Source organism: Filobasidium floriforme, assembly GCF_021052385.1.
Source record: "Filobasidium floriforme strain CBS 6241 chromosome Unknown HD553scaffold_11, whole genome shotgun sequence".
NCBI lineage: Eukaryota > Fungi > Basidiomycota > Tremellomycetes > Filobasidiales > Filobasidiaceae > Filobasidium > Filobasidium floriforme.
In genome coordinates, this window is record NW_025763632.1 from 226,336 (window position 1) to 248,450 (window position 22,115).

At 54.0% G+C, this 22,115-nt stretch overlaps 6 protein-coding genes across 6 annotated transcripts; 4 read left to right on the plus strand and 2 right to left on the minus strand.

Moving 5' to 3' along the window:
* The first annotated feature begins 193 nt into the window (after window positions 1–193).
* Window positions 194–2,326, plus strand: HD553DRAFT_30606 (putative cytoplasm protein). Its single transcript, XM_046179221.1, has 8 exons — window positions 194–375; window positions 467–582; window positions 662–720; window positions 816–901; window positions 981–1,059; window positions 1,159–1,549; window positions 1,623–1,982; window positions 2,078–2,326. The coding sequence occupies exons 1-8, from the start codon at window positions 328–330 to the stop codon at window positions 2,220–2,222; spliced, it is 1,284 nt and encodes a 427-aa protein (XP_046036516.1). The 5' UTR covers window positions 194–327; the 3' UTR covers window positions 2,223–2,326.
* A 1,720-nt stretch (window positions 2,327–4,046) lies between these two features.
* On the plus strand, window positions 4,047–5,785 carry HD553DRAFT_342126 (uncharacterized protein; the record flags this gene model as incomplete). Its single annotated transcript, XM_046182713.1, has 4 exons — window positions 4,047–4,272; window positions 4,356–4,639; window positions 4,719–4,958; window positions 5,033–5,785. The coding sequence occupies 4 exons, from the start codon at window positions 4,047–4,049 to the stop codon at window positions 5,783–5,785; spliced, it is 1,503 nt and encodes a 500-aa protein (XP_046036517.1).
* Window positions 5,786–6,854: 1,069 nt separating this feature from the next.
* On the plus strand, window positions 6,855–9,123 carry HD553DRAFT_350056 (uncharacterized protein; the record flags this gene model as incomplete). The annotated part of the gene is made up of 12 exons (XM_046183505.1): window positions 6,855–6,934; window positions 7,022–7,106; window positions 7,219–7,465; window positions 7,535–7,549; window positions 7,622–7,640; window positions 7,706–7,806; window positions 7,872–7,882; window positions 7,946–7,978; window positions 8,049–8,196; window positions 8,271–8,637; window positions 8,753–8,875; window positions 9,074–9,123. The coding sequence occupies exons 1-12, from the start codon at window positions 6,883–6,885 to the stop codon at window positions 9,121–9,123; spliced, it is 1,251 nt and encodes a 416-aa protein (XP_046036518.1). The 5' UTR covers window positions 6,855–6,882.
* An 814-nt stretch (window positions 9,124–9,937) lies between these two features.
* Window positions 9,938–12,611, minus strand: HD553DRAFT_311332 (putative ATP synthase beta chain mitochondrial precursor). Its single transcript, XM_046179960.1, has 7 exons — window positions 12,241–12,611; window positions 11,573–11,882; window positions 11,268–11,494; window positions 11,095–11,189; window positions 10,398–11,032; window positions 10,185–10,324; window positions 9,938–10,112 (listed from the first exon to the last, which is right to left on the minus strand). Exons 1-7 carry the CDS (start codon window positions 12,410–12,412, stop codon window positions 10,048–10,050), a joined length of 1,644 nt encoding a protein of 547 aa, XP_046036519.1. The 5' UTR covers window positions 12,413–12,611; the 3' UTR covers window positions 9,938–10,047.
* An 864-nt stretch (window positions 12,612–13,475) lies between these two features.
* On the minus strand, window positions 13,476–14,790 carry HD553DRAFT_323995 (uncharacterized protein; the record flags this gene model as incomplete). The annotated part of the gene is made up of 3 exons (XM_046181447.1): window positions 13,476–14,139; window positions 14,218–14,467; window positions 14,547–14,790. 3 exons carry the CDS (start codon window positions 14,788–14,790, stop codon window positions 13,476–13,478), a joined length of 1,158 nt encoding a protein of 385 aa, XP_046036520.1.
* A 1,036-nt stretch (window positions 14,791–15,826) lies between these two features.
* HD553DRAFT_311341 (C2 domain-containing protein) lies at window positions 15,827–21,820 on the plus strand. Its single transcript, XM_046179961.1, has 14 exons — window positions 15,827–16,406; window positions 16,483–17,140; window positions 17,215–17,518; window positions 17,591–17,614; window positions 17,683–17,850; window positions 17,908–17,922; window positions 17,993–19,512; window positions 19,578–19,849; window positions 19,919–20,042; window positions 20,098–20,171; window positions 20,233–20,385; window positions 20,456–21,120; window positions 21,195–21,300; window positions 21,393–21,820. Exons 1-14 carry the CDS (start codon window positions 16,071–16,073, stop codon window positions 21,600–21,602), a joined length of 4,629 nt encoding a protein of 1,542 aa, XP_046036521.1. The 5' UTR covers window positions 15,827–16,070; the 3' UTR covers window positions 21,603–21,820.
* Window positions 21,821–22,115: the final 295 nt, after the last annotated feature.

The following is a 22,115-nucleotide window of genomic DNA, read 5'->3' on the forward strand; positions in this document are numbered from 1 at the left end:
ACAGAATCTGCCTGAATCACATGCCCACGATGACTCGTCTGCGGGTGTGAAGTGATCATATCACGGCTGGTTGTTACCAAGGCAAGGCGTGTAGCCACCCCACCCCTCGTCCATGACGAATGGCTACTCGCAGGTTGCGCGGGGAGTCGACCTCGTTGACCAGATCACCGTCGATACAACTTGCTACTCTCGATCGTGTACTACTCCAAACCGCCATCTGAGCGTCTCATCGACCTTAACTCCCCGCAGAGTAGCTTCCTTCGCCTACCGTACCAGAACACCTCTTTCAACTTCGTACCTCGACCTCAACCCCGCATCGATCCCCTCATGTCGTCCTTCAAGCCTTTTCCCAAGAAACCCGTCGTCCTCGTAACGGCAAGTTTCTCTTCCTCCCCGCCCTCTGTCTTGTTCTGTCTCAAGGTGAAACTTGATAGGCTGATTGTGACATCCCTCTTCCTCCCGACAGAACGACGACGGTCCTCCCTCCGCCTCGTCCCCAAACATCTACTCGTTTGTCAAGCTCCTTCAGGAACAACTCGGATGGGACGTGAGAGTCGTCATTCCCGACTGTCAGAAAAGCTGGTCAGAAAATCGCTTCCTGGTGGATCATACGAACCGGAAGGGATGTCCGAGCTGATCAGCGTGACTCCGGGATGTACAGGGTCGGAAAGGCGTATGCGATCAGCGATATCATCGATGGCAAATACTTTTACCCTCGAGGTGAGTACCAACCTCGTCCCTCAATGACGAGGCCCGATATTCCTCCTGGCCGTCAGCAAGACTTACCATCTGCTGTGCTTCTTCTTATACTTCAGGCCCTGATGGTCTTGAAGGAGAGATCACCAGCGAGAAGAGACCGTTGAAAGAAGGGGAGACGATGGAGTGGATCTTGTTGACCGGGGTGAGTAGTCGATCTGTATCATCGACCTCCCTGACATAGCAGTACTGAACCAGAAAATCCCATCTTGTTGTGGTGCTAGACACCAGCTACTTGTGCTAACATCGCTTTGCACAACATCTATCCGGGAGAGATCGATCTGGTCATCTCGGGTCCGAACCGTCAGTCCTCCGTTCATCTACCCTCCGAGTGACCGTTGACCACGGCTGACATGCCTCATTTCCGGTTCTCATCGATGTCCAAATCTATGCCCCCCACAGACGGCCGAAACTCCTCGTCTGCATTCTGTCTATCCTCCGGGACGATCGGCGCTACCCTCTCGTCCACCCTGTCCTCCTACCCTTCCATCGCCATCTCGTACGGTGTCGTCACCAGGCCCGTCCTCCCGCGTTGTCTAGAGCTGGCGAATGAGACCGCGGTCGAGGTCGTCCAGAAGTTATGGGAAGATTGGGGGAACGATGGGACGCCGAATGCTCCTTGGCAGTACGCCTTGGGTTCGGGCGAGGGTGGCCATCGGATGAAGGGCAAGGTGCAGCTGTATAATGTCAATCTGGCGTTGATCGAGAAGAGCCTGGAGAAAGAGAACCGAAAGGTCGTATGGACCCGAATAGCGAGGAATGGGTACGGCTCGTTGTTCAAGACGAAACCGCTGTGAGTGACTTGGCCTCCATTTGACGCTGTCTTTCGAGGTTCAGGACCTCATACGCCAGAGTCGATTTTGCAGAGACCCGAATGAGAACCGTTGGGACAGCGCTGCGCCGAAAGACAAGAAGGAGACGCTACCTTTCAATAATGGGGAAAACTCTGCCGGTATCGTCACCATAGATGACGAGGAGAAACCTGCACCTACAAAGTCGGCAGCAGGAAAGGAAAACGCCCCGCAAACACAGACACCCTCTTCGCAGACCGCTCGACCCGCCGGACCTGGAGCATTACCGGTGGCGGCGAAGCAAGAAGATACGGCAAGCAAGGGCTCGATGGGAGAAAAGTCTGCCGAGGAGGCAAGGTTGAGGTTCTTCTTTTCACCCGAGTTGAAACGGTTGATTTTCCCTGAAGAGGACTCGTTGGAGGAAGGGACCGATTCGTAAGTCCCTCCCTCCCCCTCGCACATCTTCTTTATATTCTATCCGTCGTGCCCAACCCCTCGAACTAACAATGACCTGCCGTACTCCTGTGCAGATGGGCATTGTTCCACGGTGCAGTCTCGGTAACGCCGCTTCAGGCCAGTTTCGCCGAAGCGCCGCCCGAATCATTCAGGTTCGGGTCAGAGAGCGAGACTCCAGCGACGGGCTCGGGCGAGATGGTCGGTCAGTGGAAAAAGTAGGTAGAAGGTGGACAGTCATGGAGGTGAGGCACGGAAGTTGGGTTCTAGGTGAATCTTGTGCGATGTCCTTCGCTGTATCTAGGCTAGATAGGGGTAGGAGATGTCTTGCTCTTGTGAGGTCATCGAACCCTCCGTGTCGATGCAAACGGGACGAGCCTATTCCTAACGAGTACTTGCGTCCCGACAAACTTGAAGGGTAAACGAAAGCTCATAGCATTGGTGACCATCGATCCTTCGACTTCGAAAACACGTTTACGACGACACCCAACTTCCGCATCGTCCCGGTTTCATTATTGAAAGCTTTTGTACGGTTTTGCGGCAAGATGGATCCTGGTAGGACATGGTGATGTTCGCTACCGGAAGACGTTGTTCTTCTTTACCCGATGATGTAGGAACTCGACCTAGGTCAATTGAACGTCGCCCTTCCGATTGCGTTCAAGTGTGATGGGAAGCGATCTGGTCATCTCCTCAAGGTAAGCTTTGGTGCCGAATCTCCAGCTCCTGCTGTACAGTGAAGATTCTTAAGGTGATGGGTTTTCAAGCTCGTTAAGCGCGGACCAGTCTATGCTGTTGCATGAGCTAGGCTTCCAGGCAGTCGTCACTCGCAGCTAATAGCACACGACCTAGTACCCCGAGTCTGTCAATCTATGAAGTGAGAGGCGCCAATAACCCGCGTGAGACTTTCCCCCCTACCAGATCACGCTCGATAACGATCGAATCCTGACGGGAAACGTGAGTCGAGCATGCGACCTGGAACCATTCCTGATCGAAGTAGCTCCCCGTAACCGTGATCGGACACAACGCGGTTCGATGAGTCGAGTTCATAAGGTGTTGCGAAGGGGAATTCAACACTCTGAATTCAGGCCACTTCACATGTCCCGATCTTGCTCTGCAGGTTCGTCAAGTGCCACTTTCGAGTCTGAAACGCCCTCGAACGCGTTCCGGAGCCAGAGAGGGAGATTAGCGCGGTGCCGAGGATTATGCTTTTCGGATGCTAATTATTTAGCGCGTATCGCGATCACAACAAACGGGGGGGAGCTGGGGTTCTCCGTGTTTCCATCAAATTAAACCCTCACTCTCACATCGACATACAGTATCGACCTGTGATCCTCTCCATGTCCATCCATCATCCTCTTCTCCTCCAAGCGACACCAATATACCAATCATACACACACTCGTTAGAATACACTCTCAGGTAGAGCCTCACTTCGACATACAACCCCCCTTTACGACACTCGATCGAAACGCGTTCTCAAACGACCCCCTCGCAACCTTTGATCACCTGCCCCCTTTCTACACGGTTCAGAGCTCCTTTTTCGACGACCTCGCCAACTCCCTTTTGCTTACGACCTATCCACAAACGTTTCGAGGCAAGAGGATCCGTGGCTTGTACACCACACGACCTACGACCTGGATCGACTGGATCTACATTAAACGCCGCACGCCACACACGACGACCCCGACGGAGATCTTCACAAGACACGACGTATTAGTCGCCAACGCATCATCGCTAGATTGGTTATCGCACAGCATAAACTCCCCTCGCCTCTCTTTGGGACTGAATAACGATCTGGGGAACAACAGTACCATTACCAACTCTGCTTTCTAGACAGAACTCTACACACCCCGGCCTTCTTCTACATCGGACCTTCTACGCTCGTTCTACTTCTTACAACCCTGTTCACTTCCTATCCGGTTCCAAACCTCTATCTCTACGAAGTCTACCCGAGTCCCAGCTAGCCTAGGACAAAAGGAACATCACCTCATCCACTTTCACTCTAAACATCAAACGGACCTAAAAACAACGCACCATAGACCACGATCATGGCCGACCGCATCGAATCACTCCTCTCCCTCGCAGGTCTCGGTTCGGACCGGGATGCGACGACCACCTCTACCTCCATGGCGAGGTCGACCTCTGCGGCCTTGGCTAGCGTCAGTAGTCGGACGTCGATTTCCCCGGTGACGAGTCTGCCAGCTATTAGTACAAGTACTACTTTGGGGAGAAGCACTATCGGGCCTGTTCAGGCGACGACTGTGAGGAGTACCAGTGAGTCTCGGGCTCGTGTATGATGTTCTTGCGTCATGAGACTGATTGTATTGAGCATGACTTTTTCCATTTTGTCGTTACAGGCTCGGTGATCACGACGACCGTTGCACGATCCACCTCTTCTGTCATCTCTACTACCTCTGCCAGATCGACGACCTCTGTGCGATCTACCAGTGCCTCGAGCAGCAGCAGTGCGCGAAGCGTCTCCGTGACGACACTCACATCGACTTCCTCGGTCATGCCTTCGTCGACCTCGTCTTCGTCTTCTTCGATCATCAGGACGAGCTCGGATAGCGTAGGAGTTCCGCCGGCGAGCGCTACCGCCAGTGCCGGTGCGGAGGACGGATTCAAGATGAGCGGTGGAATCGTAAGTTCAACTCGGATTAGCATGAGCCATGATGGATTTCGTATCGACGCTAATGCTGACTGAACCTCATCAACAACAGGTCGCTGCGATCGTTATCGCCTCCCTCTTGGCACTCCTTGCACTCCTCCTGGTCGGATACAGGTACTATCGCCGCCGATCGAGAGCCAACTCGCGACGTATCTCCGGACTCAGCGCCTGGGCCGGACAGAGGCAGAGTCAAGCTGGAGGTGGAGGTTGGGATTCAGGAGAGGATCGATGGGGGAAACAGGAAGAGGGGGTTGGTAAATGGGAGGGTGGAGAGAAGGAGAGGGTCTCGCCAGTAAGTCACGCTAGTCCCGAACGATTTGTCCGTGTGATCGATTGACGCTAATGGGTGAATTTCGGCATGGATAGTTCCCGATCAACGCCGGTGGACAGCCGTCATTGGGATACGAACAGAGCTTCGAGCAGCCAGCAAACGGATACCCTCATGCCGGATATCCTCCTGCCCAACCTCAATACGCGCCTCAACAAGCTTACGACAACTACAACGCACCTCAAGCGTATCACCAGGCCCCCAGCGCTGTGCCCTACCACGAGATCAACAAGAACCTCCCTCTCCCGCCTCAGCCGGTCGGGATGGGTCAGCCTGAAACTCAGCTGGGGTGGATGCCGGGGACGCCTCACACCTTTGGCTCATTTGCCAGTAACGACGGCGTGAAACCCAGCTCCGTGTCTCATCGTGACGACCCCCTCGCTGCGGCGCGTGCGACCGGGTTACATGACGGCGCCGAAGTCGTCGTGAAACAAGGCTTCATTCGGAGCTTGGACGACGAGCTGGTCATCACCGTCGGCGAAAAGCTCGTCCTCGTACAGGCTTACGATGACGGATGGTCTCTTTGCGAAAAGGTCAATGCCGGACACGAAGGGATGGTCGAACGCGGTGTCGTCCCCTTGAACTGCCTGGAGGCGTTCTCGGGCGCTTCGGTCGCAGAGGAAAGCGTGAGCATGCCCCAGCCGGCCATGGTCGGGCATATCGGAAAGCCCGAGATGGAGCAGCTCGACGGCAGGTCGAGCCCCATCAAATCCCCTGCGGGGCAAGAGTTTTTGGCCATGCCCAGTCCTTCCAAGGCGGGCAAGATGACGAGGTGGGTGATCACCGAGTAGATGTGACCTTTGAAACATACTTACTGGTTCTCGACGGTTTTGATCTTGCAGATCATCGACTGCTCAATCGTTGGCCGTGTCTGAACGTTCTGAGCGACGATCAAGCTTGTTCATCAACGCCGCGGCTGCCGGACTTTGGCTCCAAACCCAGCCCGCTGGAGCAGCTCGACCTTGATCAGCCTCTGGCCTCGCCTTTTGATTTCGTTGACGCTAGTCGTCCTCCCGTTCCCGCCTCGCCTCGCCTACCTATTCCATATTACGATACGAGAACCAGTATGTAGGCCCATTCGAGGGCGTTTCTATTGAGACGAACGGACAAACGACATTGTACATGACGGATAAGAAATAGACTCGATTGATCTTTTCGCCTGGTGCGAGCGTGATCGCGTCGATATACAAACGAATTCAGCACATTTTAATGAAAGGTGTTTGATGTTTTGAGGTCGCCCAACTGTCGGGGGTCAAGGGGAGACAGCGCTTTCAGTTCCTGTCGATGTCAATCCTTGCTTGATGCTGACTCTACAGTATTACATGTGTGATCCGTTTGATCCGACGTAATCTGACGAGCTTGGCTGTGACTGGCTACTGTATACCCTATTGTATACCTTGTGACTGGCTACTGTATACCTTTGAAACGCGAAAGGATGGATCGGCCACGTGTAAGAAGGAAGAATTTTCGCGTTTCCGATCGAAAAAAAGAACAAGAGCCGTCACGCGCGACCGCTGGCTTGATCCGATCAAAAGGGCGAAACTTTGCTGTTTCGTCAAAAACCCCTATCTCCTGCGCAAACCTTAATTCCTCCCTTTTGAGAGACCTGATCGACTGGCAGATGGCCGAACTCGAGAGATTGCCGAGATGGTTGAGAGAAGATCTACCTTCGACGTGTCAACAATTGTCCAGCCATCCATCGATCATATATAAAGGACATCCCTTTCGTACCGACCGAGCCGTCTACTATTTCTCCTACACACAGGTCAAACACGAATATATTTACGATTTCAACGGACCGGCTCCACAGTTTCATAATCCAAAGGCAGATTCGCACAGATAGACTTGCGGCAGAGTCGTGGATTCGAAACCACCGAGAACCGTCAAGATGCCTTTGGAATTGGTCAGCTCGACCAGCGAGACGTCATCCATGCATTCAGGTGCGTCGTTCCTCCCTCGTTCCGTTTCATCCTTTTTGTCCGCCTTATAAGGCCTGACATCGTTCACTCGCTGGGATCCACTTACAGAGCTGGCGACTCCGCGTTCAACGCCCAGTCCTACCTTTCGAGCAGCTATCAACATGCCTTATCATTTCTCTGGTTACCACCGTATGTCATCAGCTGGTGTGCAAACCCAACATCCGGCAACCTCTGGTTGGAACAGGCAAGTTCGCTGCTAAACCGATAAGGGAAACATGAACTGATCTAATCAATAGTTCGCACAGCAGCAACGGCTCTTCTCCTTGGAACTCGTCCTACGCATTCCCCCATGCGACACCTGGACCCGCTTACAAGCATCATCTCAAGGCCCTCTCCGAGAAACTTCGCAAACCTGCCCGTAGTTCCGGGTTGATCCCCTATGACCCCGGAATGCATCAAGGGGAATACTTCCGGGCGTCCAAGGTCGGAGGGAGGATCATGGCGAGGAGCGCGAGTCCGTATGGATTACCTTGTGACCGGATCGAGCAGGAGGTGAGAAGTCAGGTTCGACATCGACCCGGTCGTCTGGGAGCTGAAGCAAACGATTTTCGCGTTTCGTAGCGACTCGGCGCGCAGGTGAGATCAAAATTGAAGTTTGCGCTTGCTACCCATCTGGACTATCAGCTGACATCTACCACCTCCGAATAGCACAATCTGGTCAGACTAGGTGACTAGACTAAATCTCGACATGCTTATCGATCGAGACTAAGAATTTGCTCTTTTTGACTGTAGCCCTTGGCGGCGCCTATTTTGGCCCGTTACTCCAAGTTCTAGGGAATCACGCAGCGCGCAGCTCTTCACCCAAACGGGTGCTAGACATCGGCACCGCAAGTGTATAATCTATCGATTCGACCACGACGTGCGCTTACAGATATCCTCCTCGGTGTTTCCACGATAGGGAACAGGCATGTAAGTCAACACGCTAATGCTTGACATCGTATGCGTTGCCTTACCTATTCGTCTTCATGCTAGATGGGCGATTCAAATCGCGGACGAATTCCCAAAGTAAGTGCTGATCTTTTAAAGGGTCATGCGAAGCGATAAGAGTTTTGCTGACCACTTTTTCCACCTGCAGCACCGAAGTTGTCGGTCTCGACCTCGTCCCGATACAACCCCGCTCGGTCCCACCCAACTGCCGGTTCGAAATCTACGATATCAATGATGGTCTACCCTTTCCCGCCGGGTCGTTTGATGTAGTACATATGCGGTTCGCTCATACTGGAGTCAGTCGCCTGGATTGACTATATCACTTGGGCTCTATCGGTGATGACAGCTGACAAGAAGACTTCCGAGATAGGTCGTCTCGATGACACACCTCGTTTCTGAGGTTCACCGGATCCTCCGGCCGTCTGGTCATTTTTTCTCCCTTTCCTCTCCCTCGTTCCTGTATAACCTGAATCCTCCTCCTTCCGGCACCAGCCCCGAGTTCTCCCATCCCCTCGCCGAGCTCCCCTCACTTAGACACCTGAGAGAAACGTACGCGCGCGCGCTCCGAATGAAACGCGCTCAAGTCGGCGCCGAAGAACTGGATCCATCCGCCTGTTCAGTCCTTGGAGGATGTGAAGCTGGAGAAGCAGTAGCAAGAGTCCTGAAGACAAGAGGGAGAGGAATGAGAATCGGTGGAGAGGGAAAGGTCGGGCTGGGTGTTGGAGGGGGTCCGAACGGTACGTACAATCTTCCTGTTGCCTCGATTTTCGCTTTCATTCCATCATACGCGATTGACTAACCCTTGACCGCCGCTGACTTTCTCCTAATCACCGTCTCTATCAATCCTAATAGATCCGTACTATCACCCGCACATTCATCCCTTGATTCAACGCAACGTTCAAGCCCAGATTCAAGCGGGCAAGGTCATTATGCTCGAATTGACCGATCTCACCGCGAGGGCATTCGACGAGCTTGGTGAGTCCGGTTCCTATGTTTGAGCAACACCTCGTTTCGACAGGTCGGCAGAGGGAAGGGAGAATTGAGACTGACCTCTGTGTGTTACCTGTCGTTTCATCCTCGTTCTATTTCTCGTTTCGCTTCGTGGCTCATGTTCCGCATTTCCACGAATCTCGCCTCCCATCGTTGCCAAACGTAATGTACCGGCTACGTCAGAACGCAACGTGTTGCTCGAACTACAACAGTATAAAGTTTACCAGACGTAAGCGTCTTTCCAAGCGACTTGTGTTTGGAAGTATCGAGTTGAAGGCTGATGCCGCCCTTTTGTGATTCACCACCTTTTGGCGCTGTGTGGACCGCGTACAGGTTGGAGTACGTCTGGGCCGTCAAAGAATACTAGCTTGAATCGGTGTAGTAGGGTCTATTCCCCCCGTTGTACTCTCGCCTCGAGACGCTGTGCCGTGTGCGTAATGATAAGATGATACGATTGAGCCGCTTCAAATCCATAGAGGTTAACACATGTCATAACGTGAATATACTGCAGCACTCATATAGACCTCGGAAGCTCCGAACTCTTGCCTGGCCTTCAAGCTAGTCGAAGCCAAAGGTTCGTAGTCTGTTGCAATAGTAATATATTAATGCTGTGAGCAAAATATTTATCCACGGCCATAGGACCCTGAAAGCACCGCATCCCGTCCGATCTGCGCAGTCAACCAGGGTGCCGCCTAGTTAGTACCACGGTGGGGGACCACGCGGGAATCCTAGGTGCTGTGGTTTTTGCGTGTTCCCTTCTTTTTGTAACTGTCTTACCACGTCTTGCCTAGTCACCTGCCATTGGGGCAACAAGCGTCCCAGCTTATACCATGCAGGCAATCGTCACACATGTATCCTCTGGACATCATCGTATGCGGTTCGGGTGATCACGATTACGTCCTGTGTCTAGTATTTCCCTAGAACCATACAACACCGAACGGTGTGGAAACTTCTGAGCATTTTCCGAAGCATCAAGCCAGCAGGGAACACATCGACAGAAGAGGAACCCACACGACCAATTCTCGGAAACGTGCAACATCGACTCGACCACGAAAATGCACATGTGATCATCTCATTTTCAGATATTTTTTTTCCGAAAACAGCTCTTCATTTTCATTCATCTACTCTAGAAGACTCGAACTCGTCCGTCCGGCCCTCTAGGCGGCCATCTGTCGCTGCAACTCCTGGGCCTTAGCCTTGACGTCATCGATACCTCCAACCACTGTGTGCGAGAGAGCGACATGAACCGGTTAGTGAAAATGTATGAAGTGAGAGAAACACAAGCATTACTGACTGTAGAAAGCGGACTCGGGGAGAGCATCGTGGTCTCCGTCCAAGATCTCCTTGAAAGCGGCGATGGTGTCCTTCAACGAGACGAGTCGTCCCTCGATACCAGTGAAGACCTGGGCGACGGCGAAGGGCTGCGACATGAACCTGTATGGGGGGCGTACAACAAAGGTCAGTCAGCTAGACTGAGAGAGCCATGACGTTTCGCGCAATCACTCACCTCTGGATCTTTCGGGCACGCTCGACGGTAAGCTTGTCCTCCTCAGACAACTCGTCCATACCCAAAATGGCGATAATGTCCTGCAACGACTTGTAGTTTTGCAAGATCTGCTGGACCTTGGTGGCAATATCGTAGTGCTCCTGACCGACGACTCGGGGGTCCAACATACGGGACTTGGAGTCGAGGGGGTCGACGGCGGGGTAGATACCCAACTCGGCGATACCTCGCGACAAGACGGTGGTGGCGTCCAAATGGGCGAAAGTGGTGGCCGGGGCAGGGTCGGTCAAATCGTCAGCGGGCACGTAAACGGCCTGGACGGAAGTGATGGAACCCTTCTTGGTGGTGGTAATTCGCTCCTGCATGGTACCCATGTCGGTGGACAAGGTGGGCTGGTAACCGACGGCCGAAGGGATACGTCCCAAAAGGGCGGACACCTCGGAACCGGCCTGGGTGAATCGGAAAATGTTGTCGATGAACAACAAGACGTCCTGACCCTCCTCGTCTCGGAAGTACTCGGCAATGGTCAAACCGGTCAAGGCGACACGGGCTCGGGCACCGGGGGGCTCGTTCATCTGACCGAAAACGAGAGCGACCTTGGAGTCACCCTCGAGGTTGATGACACCGGTCTCCCTCATCTGTACGCGAGGTAGGTGTAAGACAGGTCTCGATTTGTGCTGTGCATCTCGTAACAACTCACTTCGTGGTACAAATCGTTACCCTCTCGGGTTCGCTCACCGACACCGGTGAAGACGGAGTAACCTCCGTGAGCCTTGGCGATGTTGTTAATGAGCTCTGCAGGTCAAGACGTACCTCAGCTATTGCATTCTTCTTGCGTCGAAAGATCGATATGCCCCCAGTCCCTGAACTGACCTTGAATCAAGACGGTCTTTCCGACACCGGCACCACCGAACAAACCAATCTTTCCTCCTCGGGCGTAAGGAGCCAACAGGTCGACGACCTTGATACCGGTCTCCAAGATCTCGGGGACGATCGACTGGTCAACGAACGAAGGAGCGTCGGCGTGAATGGGGGCCTGCTTGACTCCCTCGATAGGGCCTCGGTTGTCGATGGGCTGACCGATGACGTTCATGATTCGACTGCAGGGCGGAGGAAGTGAATATCAGTAATCTTGTTTTGAGGGACAAGCTTGCATATCAAGCAACACCGCCACTCACCCAAGGGTCTTGGGTCCGACCGGGATGGTGATGGGAGCACCGGTGTCGACGACCTTCTGTCCTCGGACGAGACCGTCGGTACCCTCCATGGCGATACACCTACAGGTGTTCTCTCCCAAGTGCTGAGCGACCTCGAGCACCAATCGTCCACCCTCAGGGGCAACCTGGCTACCCTCGAATTGAACGTCCAAGGCGTTGAGGATAGGAGGAAGGTCGGCAGTGTCGAACTGGACGTCGACGACGGCTCCGATGACCGACTTGATGGCTCCGATCTGGGTGGCGGCAGAGGTGGCGTAGGTTCGGGCAGAGACTGTCGAGTCGAGGAAAGCAAGTTAGCTGGGTCGTTCGAAAGGTAAGGGGGACAGGAAGAAGGAGGCAAGGCGAGTTAGGTGAAGCCGAAGCGAAGTCGAGGTTGAGATCGCGATCGGGAGTCTAGTACGACCACGGGGAAGAGAGAAAGAGCAAGGAGGAAACAACCAGGTCTCTGCTGGTACTGTTTGTCTTTCCTCCTGACCTTCTGCTAATCCACCGTGCCTTTGACCTCGATCCCGATCCATAGCCTCGCCATCGCCTCAAATTCCCGTCATTCCCCCAAACTTTGCTCGCCCTCCTATCCCGCGTCTCGCCTCGCCTCGTTTCCGTTCGATGAGGACGATCGGTGCACTCACCCTCCTTGGCCTTGGGCAGAGTCCTGGAGACCCTGTTGTCAGCCCTCAACATGGCAGGGACCTGCTGAGCGACCTTGGCGGCGGTGCTCAACCCGGCGACACGTTGAGCCTGCTTGGCCTGTTGGCCGGCTCGTCGAGAGAGACGGTAGGCGGATCGGGAGATGAGGGTCATGATGGGGAGAGGTATCAGGGTTTTTTGGTAGAAGATTCCAAGGGAAGTCTATGGGGGAGGGAGGGTAACGATGTCGATGTACGGAACGAGAGGGTCGATGATGTTTCTGAATATTGTTCGAACGTCGACGACGACGACGAGGGAGAGGAAGCGGGAGGAGGTTGTCGTGCCGTGAGCTGGCGGCGTGGTTGGTTCTACGTTTTCGCGCGGGGAGCCTGCCCCCTTCCTTCCTTCTCTCTCCCGAAAAATCCGCTTTCTCACGCGTCACAGCCTAGCAAAACATTCACCCACCCACCAACATCTCGCGCGATCGGAATGGTTCGGGCGCCCTTTCTGCCATTTACAATAATGCTCATTTCCCCATCCGCGGATCACCGACGCGCGTTTTCACCGATCTATCGGTGCGTTTCACATCGAGATCGAGCTTGATGATGGGGAAACTGCCAGGTGAAGGCCGTACGTCGGTGTTGAATGCTCGCATCAGAGACCCATCCTTGTTCGTTCCTGAAAAAGGTTCAAGCAGGCTCCCACAGTTCAAAAATAACAAAGCTATGCATAGCTCTTCAAGATAATCATAAGACCGCGATCGACCTAAGCTATTCGTACTGACAATCAGCCACCTCGGGCGGTGTAATCCCAATGCACACCTAGTCGCGCTCAGAGCGGTATGTGTGCTTATACCAATGTTTCTCAAAATCCTGTATTGCCAAGAGTTATGACAACAAGACCGTTTACAATGCTAGGAACCGCGGTGCAAAGATCTAGCTATTCCAGACGGTCAGGCTCGACGCGCCCGACTGTATCGCTGCGATTCAAGGGTCAGCGAAATCTGTTTGCGTTTACGTCCGTGTCAGTCTGTAAAGTTCACTCTCGATAGATGGGAATTACCTGTTCTCTCAGGCGTGTGAGGTGGATGGATGCACGAGATTCGCAGCCAATCATCAAGAGTGCAGTCAAGCGCTGTCTTTCGCAACCATGCTCGAATTTCAGCTGCATTCGACCGACCGTAAGCGTGGTATGATGATGTTCGTCATTCGTACAATAGCTGAGAAGAAGCCGACCGCTAGAAAGTGACCACCTTGGGCTTCTTGGGCGGGACTCTAGCTGCCACTGGTCGTCTAGGTGCAGCCTGCTTGACTGGCGTCTGATCCGTAGCTGCCAGAGCGGGCTTTGAGATTTCCACTGGTGGGGCGACCTTGGCTCTAGCCGGCAGATCCTTGTTCGCCTCCATCTCCGAATTGCCCGTCATCCCGCCCGTCTCTCCCGCAATCTCCCTGGTCTGCCGTTCGAAATTCCTCTTCTCCTTGATCTTCTTGGCCAACTTTTGCGCCTTTTCGACGACACGCTGTTCGGCCACCTTCTTCTCTAGCTCGACACGTTTCCGCTTGACGACCATGAAATCGTCTTCGTCCGCCCCAGCTCCGCTCCCGATCCCGAAAACGACGCCGTTCTCATCACCCAAGGCTTTGAGCTCTTGGTGATAATCGCCGCCTTCGTCTCCCTCGGCGGGCTTCTTGCCCCGCTTGTCGTCAGGGCAGTCGCTGGCGCGATGATCCACCTTGCCACAGACTTTACAGCTCCCGCCGTTTGGATAGACGCCTCGGTCGTTCTGCGGGCATTTGGAAGCGAGGTGACCCTTTTGCAGGCAGATGAAGCATGAGGCGAAGGGTAGGCCAACTGATGCGGGTTTAGGACACTTCGACAAGGGGTGTTGTGTCGAGTCGCACCTGGAACAAGTCAATCAAGGTATTATATGAGCGATCTTGAACTACACCGTTGTCATGGAAACCCGACAATGAGCTCACCGATAGCATCTCCCCCCGGCACCCGTCACATCGCTCCCCATCTGTCCCTTGCCCCTCTTCATCCCCTTCTTCGGTCCCGCTCCCGACCCTTCCATCCCTGCACCCTCAGCATCGGGTGTCTGTGCGGCCAACAGGACGTTCGGACATTCCCTGGCCGCATGACCCTTTTGACGACATGCGAAACAGATTGTCGACGAGTTCTTGTTCTCGATCCGGCCTACTCGACGTTGTTCGGTTCGTTCAGCCTTGCCTAAAGAAGAGAAGACAAGACGTTGCCGTATACTGTCAGCTTCGAAATTAGAGGAACGGCGTTCGTGTGTGAGACTCACGTTTGATATCGTCGTTCTTCCCCCATCCACCCGTCCTCCCACTCCCTTCCTCCACCTTGTCCTCCCTCCTCTTCCTCTTTTTATCCCCAGACCCTGCCCCAGCTTCACGTTGAACAGCCATCTCTGAGGATTCCGCCTTGGCAGCCTCGTTTCCTGTCGAGGAAGAGGCGTTCCCGGTAAGTTCTTCCCAGGTCGAGGCGGTATTGCCCTTCTTGGGGAACCCAAAGGCTGTCACTCGGGTCATGGCGTCTATCTATCTGTTAATATCGAGCTGGATTCCCAACAAGAGGGTTTGTGCGTTTATAGCGATGTCTAGTAGGAAAGTAAGTAGCTTACACCTCGGCTTGTATAGAGATCTAGAGTTGGTGCGCTGATCGACCTCCACCTCTTTGACTTTGAACTTTTGCCTCGGAAGCAAATAGCAGGAAGTGATGGGACGTGCCGGGGGCGACGCGCTTCTTGTCCTGATCCCGATGAAACTGCAAAAGTGCGCAACACGGGCGGTAGTACGAGAGTACGAGTAGGCAGCGAATGCACATGAGCATTGAGCGCAGAGAAACGAACGATCGCTGGGGAGAAATACGAATGCTAGTATGGGGGCGTGAGTTGAATGGATGTTGAATCGCTCGTCGTGTGCTGCGGAGATCCATCAGTCCATCTGGCCATCCGATCCCTCTTCGTGGACAAGGAGCGATATGAGCGATGCATATTATCGCTTTCTCTCCTGATCATCCGTTGCTCTCTCTTGTTCTCCTTCGATTGAGGTAAGGTTTGGGATGACATCAATGTCGAAGTGATATGATCCGGGCTGAAGCTCTGAAGTGACCGAGTTGCCGACCGGTAGTGATAAACTTCACTTTGACCGGTCTTGGAACCCAAATCGCAAGCGGGTACAGTCATCAAATAATACTCAAAGCACCTGAAGCCTTCGTAAACGGGCCGTACGGGTTGTTGTTGGTAACCGGTCGAGCGATCGAAATGAACCGCAAACCTCCTCGGCTCAACACAAGGTTGTCTCTGACCTCGGATGTTCCGGAGGCCAGGCCGGAGGTTATCGTTCACAGCTCACAGACGAGGTGTCTTGCATGTCTTGGGCCGCTACCGAGGGTTTGCTTAATATGGTTCCGAGGGTTCGGCGTCTGAGAGGGGACGATGCCGTCATTTGTTGTCAAAGTCTGTCTCGGATGTAATTTGATTCCGCTCAACCGTCTGTCACCGAAAGAGGGAAACACATGAACGCAACGACCTTGCAAACCTCGCTCGACCTTGACCCGGGCAGCGGGCAGCCGGGGTAGTTGCAACGACTCGGGGGATACCTCACCGTCTCAATCCATCGACGATCACGTCACCAGTCTGGCCAGTCTTCGGTCAACGTTCTACCTCGGACATTGTCAAAAGTGTTCAAGGCTCAGTCTCCATCACTCGCACTTCGACTTGTTCTACTTGGAAGCTACATTCCGCAGCGGGTCGACCGATAGGCACAGTGCTGTGTAGCCCAACGACCTAGCTTGTGATACAGGCAGGATGTCTCAACCCGATACCTACCTAGGCCTCGGAGCGCCTATCGTCTCAAGCTCTACCGGCCAAGATCACGAACTAGATCGCAATCGACTGCGAGAGCTCAAGCAACACCAACAGCTTCAAGACCAACCTCTTATGACCCAATCCGTCCAACCCCAACCTCAGACCCTTCACGAATCTGGTTATACATTGACGGATGTCAATCACAACATTCATGGACCTACCGAGATGTCCAACGCTCTGCTTCAAGGAGCTTCGGAGGAGAGGATCAAGGTGGAACAACAGATCGAGGTTGGAAAGGCTCTGGCGGGGGACTTGCAAAAGGGAGCTACAGTGCATGTGAGCCACCGATTCTTGTTCCGACTGTGCCATACCAGCCGGCCGTGCTCATTACGTTCATCTGCTGCAATCACAGACCTTTGATCCAGATGCGAGTACCGCGCAGAAAGCTAGAGAGGCCGCTGGGATCGATCCATCGTCCGCTTTGGCTGCGGGACCCAGCTCTGCTCGCGCGCTGGTCATCGATTCTACACCCGCCTCGAACCTCCCTGCTCCTACCATCTCGGTCGACGATATCAATCGAGCCTCGAGGGAGGAAGGAGAAGGATTCGGCGGGGAAAAGGTCGAGCCGGTGGTATCATCTACCCAGAAGGTCGAGACCTTGCAGAAGAGCACGATCGGATGGCTAGACTCCATCGGCGGCGTCAAGTCTCCAAACTCTATCACCGAATCCTCCGAATCTATCCAACGCACTCCCTCTCGAAACTGGTTTACCGAGAATATCCCTCTTGAATTCTATGGGACCGCCTACCACAATGCCGGTTTGATCCTCTTTGCCGTCCTCTCCACTCGCGCCATCACGCTCCTTCGGCTGAGTTGGGGTTGGCTCGTCGTCCTCCTAGCGTTCTGTATGACGATGTACTCCATTTCTATCGAACGAACGAGGGCGAGAGCGAGGGACGATATTCAGAGGGAGTTGATGAAGAGCAGGTTGGTTAGCGAGAGCGAGTCGGCGGACTGGATCAACAGTCTACTGGATCGGGCTTGGTTGATCGCCGAGCCATTGTTGAGCGGTGAGTCGCTGCTGTTTGTTTTGCAGAGTACGCACGGGCTTATAAATCTCTTCGTTTGCGGTCCTGGGTCACAGCTACGGTCGTAGCCTCGGTCGATGAGGCTTTGAAATCCGCTGCCTTTGGTCCTGTCGAATCCATCCGACTCACTACATTCACCCTCGGCAACAAGGCTCCTCGGATCGATTCCATCCGGACGTATCCTATGACCCCGGACGACGAGGTCATCATGGAATGGGCCCTCTCGTTCACCCCAAATGACCTGGAAGACTTGACGCCCAAGCAGGCCAAGTCGAAGGTGAACCCAAAGGTCGTGCTCAGTATCAAGTTGGGCAAGGGGTTTGTAGGCGGGTCGATCCCGGTCTTGTTGGAAGATATCAGGTGAGGCGCAGCAGCGAACTTGTCATTTGGAGCATCGAATGCTGAGATGGAAACGATACTATGCTTGGACAGCTTCAAGGGATCTATGCGAATCAAGCAAGTACCTTCAAGGTGACTGCAAAAGCGGCCACAGCTGATCATACATGCCCTCTTCTCCTGATCAGGCTCAAGTTGATGTCCAACTTTCCTCACGTCCAGATGGTCCACATGTCGTTCATGGAAAAGCCCGAATTCGACTATGTGCTCAAACCGCTCGGTGGAGAAAAGTTTGGCATGGACGTCAATAATATTCCTGGGCTTTCCGGATTCATCAAGGATCAGGTTCATGCCAAGTGAGTCACTTATCCAGAGAGAGAATTTAGGCTCAGCTGATGATCATTGGACTATAGTTTGGGACCGATGATGTAAGGGCGGAGGGGTAGGGTTCTGTATGCTGTGTACGTTGTTGACACCTCTTACCCTGCCTTGCTATAGGTACGACCCCAATGTCTTTACGATCAACCTGGAGCAGCTACTCTCTGGTACCCCTCTCGACTCGGCCATCGGTATCTTGAAAGTCACAATCGAATCTGCCAACGGACTCAAGGCTGTCAAACTTGGAGGTGGTGCGCCCGACCCTTATGTCGTGATGGGCGTGGGTCTCAAACCCGCTGTCAACAAAACCAAAGTCAAGCACAGCACGAGCCACCCTGTCTGGAATGAAACGCAATACATCCTTGTTAACACACTCAATGAATCGCTCAATCTATCCGTCTTTGACTACAATGAGCACCGGTCCGATAACGCGCTCGGCACCTCCGTGTTCGATCTCGCCAGCCTTATCACCGATGCAGAGCAGTCAGGTCTCAGCTCCAAGATCGTGCAAGACGGCAAGGACCGAGGATCTATCAAGTACAACCTATCGTTCTATCCCGTACTCACGCCAAAGGCTCTTCCAGACGGGACGCTCGAGCCTCCTCCTGAGAGCTCGACCGGTATCGTCCGTCTTACTATACACCAGGCCAAAGACCTCGACTTGTCACGGTCGAGCGGCACCTTGAGCCCATATGCGGCGGTATACCTCGGTGGCAATCGGGAGATCCATCGGACGGCCACTATGAAGGCGTCCAATTCCCCCACTTGGGAATCTGCGACCGAGTTCTTGGTCCCCGACAAGACCAACTCTACAATTACGATCAAGCTGTTCGACGACCGCGCATTGCGAGATCCGTCGTTGGGTACGGCGGTGATCCGCCTGGAAGACCTCCTTCAAGCCAAGGATCGTCAGCAAGACTGGTTTCCTTTGTCAGGGGTTCGATCGGGCAAAGTCAGGATCACGACCGACTGGAAACCGTTGTTGCTCCCCGGGAGTGTAGGAGGCTCGGCGGCTTACACCGCTCCCATCGGTGTCATGCGTATCTGGCTCAAGAAAGCTGTCGACTTGAAGAATCTGGAGTTCGGTCTGGGCGGCAAGAGCGATCCCTACGTTCGAGTCTTGCTCAATCATCAAATCCTCGCCAAGACAGAGGTAGTCGATAACAACCTGAACCCGGAATGGGACGAGATTGTGTACATCCCTGTTCACCACGCGAACGATCACGTCATTCTCGAAATCATGGATCATCAGAATCTCACAAAGGATCGCCACCTCGGTACGGTCGAGGTCAAGGTATCGGATTACATCCTGGTGGACAAAGCCAACAATGAAACCCCTTACCTGTCCAATGGAGGCAAAGATCGCGCGGATGCTGTGCTACTGGGTAATGGTCAGGCCGACAAGGGCCGCTTGCATTATCACGTCTCATTTGTACCCAGTGTCGCTCTGAAGGGTGGAGTTCACTTCGAACCGGTCGCGGATCCGTCCAAGGTATTGGCGGGTAGACCACTCAACATGCCCAACGGAGACAGCGATAATGCATCACTTCGATCGGCGATAGGCGACGGAGGAAGCGTCAAAGAACCCGAAGAGGAGCAATCGGGTGTTACGTTGGGGATTAACGAGCTCTTGCGAGAACGCAAGTCAATGAGCGTTTCTCCTTGGCCACTTATGCACGCGCTGACCTTGATGTTTTCGGTACAGAATCGGGAGTCCTTGTTCTCCAGGTAATCGCCGGGATGATGCCGAAAAAGGGTCGTTTCGAAGTCTTGGTCGATGAGAACGCTACACCGAGTTTCCAAACGGAAAAGGCAAGGGGTCACAAAAACACCTGGGACCAGATCGGCGAATTGGTCATTCGGGAGCTCGATTTTAGTCAACTCACGCTCAGAATGAATGAAAACGATCCGGACGACAAGCCAGATGTCTATGCAGAGCTGCGAGTGCTCACGCGCAACTTGCTGGAAGCCGCTTGGGTGGGTGAACTAAGCCGAGCTGCAACTAAACCAAACAATGGGCTGATCACCGCTTTGCTTTTGGTGCAGGACGCGCCAACGACTTATACTCTCAACGTTGTAGGGGGAGCAGCATCCGAGAAAACGACCGTACTCTTGCAAGCACGCTATGTTCCGCTGCGAATGGCACTCGAGATGCGCGAGAGTGTGATCAGTAAGTTCAACAGGATGTGATACGCGATGCCGAACTGATTCAACGAGGCTTGCAGATATGGGCATACTTGGAGTGGAACTGATTGATGCCAAAGGGCTCCAGGGGTCTGACCGAAGTGGAAAAAGCGATGTACGTGACGTCGGGGAGGCCTACCGCTTACAGGTCGTTGATCTTTCATCTGGGTCTTCAGCCCTACGTGGTCTTTACTCTCGGTGGAGAAAAGGTCTTTAAATCGCAAGTCAAGAAAAAGACGCTGGCACCGACATGGAACGAGCGTTTCGAGGCGGTGGTCCCGTCGAGATTCAACTCGAGATTTACTTTCGAGATCTTCGACTGGAATCAGGTGGGATTGAGTCTCGTCCCATCCTTGCGAATGCTCACCGCTGACACGGTGGTCCTCGCTTCCTCCTCAGATCGAGAGTGCAAAATCGCTAGGCACGGGATCCATCGATCTTGTCAGCATCGAGCCATTTGAGGCGTCCGAGGTTACTCTGCCCGTAATGACCGTCAAGGATGGTGTGCGAGGCACCTTGCGTCTGAGAACGGTCTTCACCCCGCAATTGATCGCTCGAGTGCGTCGACATACTGGCACCTTGTCAGCCGCTGGCCGGACCTTGTCGACGGTCGGTTCGACAGTAGGTGCTGCTCCAATCATGGTCGGTAAAGGGGTCGGGCACGGTCTTGTCGCTGGAGGTTCCGGTGTGGTCCATGGGGTTGGGGCTGTTGGCACCGGAGTCGCTCATGGAGTAGGCGCTGTCGGAGGATTCGCCGGACGTAAAGTCGGAGGCTTGATCAAGAGAAAGGACAAGCACGGAAACGAGGTATTGGTCGAGGAACCCTTGATGGGAGAAGAAGGTTCATACGAGGTGATCAACGAGAGGGGTCACGCACGCATGCCATCGCACAAGGGGTCGCTGGCGCCGTCGACGACACAGGCGGGACGCATCTCGATCACGTGCCTGAGGGCAAAAGGTATCTCTGGGACTGCTTCGGGCGATGTCAAGCCTTATATCGTCCTGCAGACGGACAAGCAGAAGTATCACACGCATCATGCGAAACGGAGCGAGGAACCCGAATGGTAAGGCGTGGAAGGTCGAAAGACCTCGAGCAGATTCACTTGTGGCTGACGCAAGTCTGCGCCGTATGGTCCAGGAACGAGACTTTCAACTTTGATGCATCAGCCAGCGCGCTCACGGTCAAGATGTACGATCGAAAGACGATTGGCAAAGACAAGGAGGTGGGAGAGGCCTTGATCGAGGTGAGTTACGAGCGGGAAGATGCGGGAAGAGTGGATCTACCGTGCGCCTTGCCCTGGAAGAAGATGCTGACGCCTACCGATTGTCACCACAGCTGAACGACCTCGAGGGGGCAAGCGCGGAGCGATGGGTCGAGCTGAGCAATGGCCGGGGCCAGATTTACCTTCGAATTGATGCGGGCGATGCGGGTGCCGCTTCACTACGTCGATTGAAGACGCCTAGCATGCGGTCGCTGGTGAGCGGAGGAGGAGCAGGCAATACATCCAGCCCGGGAAGGTTTTCCTTCAGGAAGACCGGAAGTTGAGCTTGTGTGCGCAGCGATCGTAAGCCGAGCGCGGGTCAGGAGCCCGGTCGCTGCGAGAGAGAATGTGCTTGTCGGTTTGGAGAGAGAACTGGGAGAAGGAGGGGAAGCGAGCGAGCGAGAGACGCGATTGTGTCAGTCGCGTGCTGTAATCATGGACGGGGGTTGTCACGAACCCGGCCCGAGCTACATGATATAATTTACTCCGAAGCCCGAGGAAATGATTTTGGGCGGGAACTAGAGGAGAGCCGGGTCGATCGAGCTTTCGGTCCCGTTGCTACAAGACTTCTGTCTTTCCCTTCGTGCCGACCGGGCGGCCTTCCGGTCAAATCCTTTCCAAGTTTACCGGTTCACATTAAACATTATTGCGCGGGTGACGAGATTTGTCTTTTACCCGAGAGCACGCGGCCTTTGCCCACCAGACTCGCGACTCGCTGGCTCTCTTGCCTGGCTGATCGACTCGCGCGTTACGTAAACAACCACCGAGCCGTGTGCGGGAGTGTCTCGGATCATTCA

Excerpts from the sequence above, each read along its gene's own strand:
- HD553DRAFT_30606 (XM_046179221.1), top strand. The coding sequence starts at position 328 with ATGTCGTCCTTCAAGCCTTTTCCCAAGAAACCCGTCGTCCTCGTAACG. Across the intron at positions 376-466 it reads AACCCGTCGTCCTCGTAACG|AACGACGACGGTCCTCCCTC; the intron begins GCAAGTTTCTCT and ends TCCTCCCGACAG. Across the intron at positions 902-980 it reads AGTGGATCTTGTTGACCGGG|ACACCAGCTACTTGTGCTAA; the intron begins GTGAGTAGTCGA and ends TTGTGGTGCTAG.
- HD553DRAFT_311332 (XM_046179960.1), bottom strand. The coding sequence starts at position 12,412 with ATGACCCTCATCTCCCGATCCGCCTACCGTCTCTCTCGACGAGCCGGC. Across the intron at positions 11,883-12,240 it reads TCTGCCCAAGGCCAAGGAGG|TCTCTGCCCGAACCTACGCC; the intron begins GTGAGTGCACCG and ends TCGACTCGACAG. Across the intron at positions 11,495-11,572 it reads GTCGGACCCAAGACCCTTGG|TCGAATCATGAACGTCATCG; the intron begins GTGAGTGGCGGT and ends TCCGCCCTGCAG.
- HD553DRAFT_311341 (XM_046179961.1), top strand. The coding sequence starts at position 16,071 with ATGTCTCAACCCGATACCTACCTAGGCCTCGGAGCGCCTATCGTCTCA. Across the intron at positions 20,043-20,097 it reads GATGCGCGAGAGTGTGATCA|ATATGGGCATACTTGGAGTG; the intron begins GTAAGTTCAACA and ends CGAGGCTTGCAG. Across the intron at positions 21,121-21,194 it reads CGGAGCGAGGAACCCGAATG|GAACGAGACTTTCAACTTTG; the intron begins GTAAGGCGTGGA and ends CGTATGGTCCAG.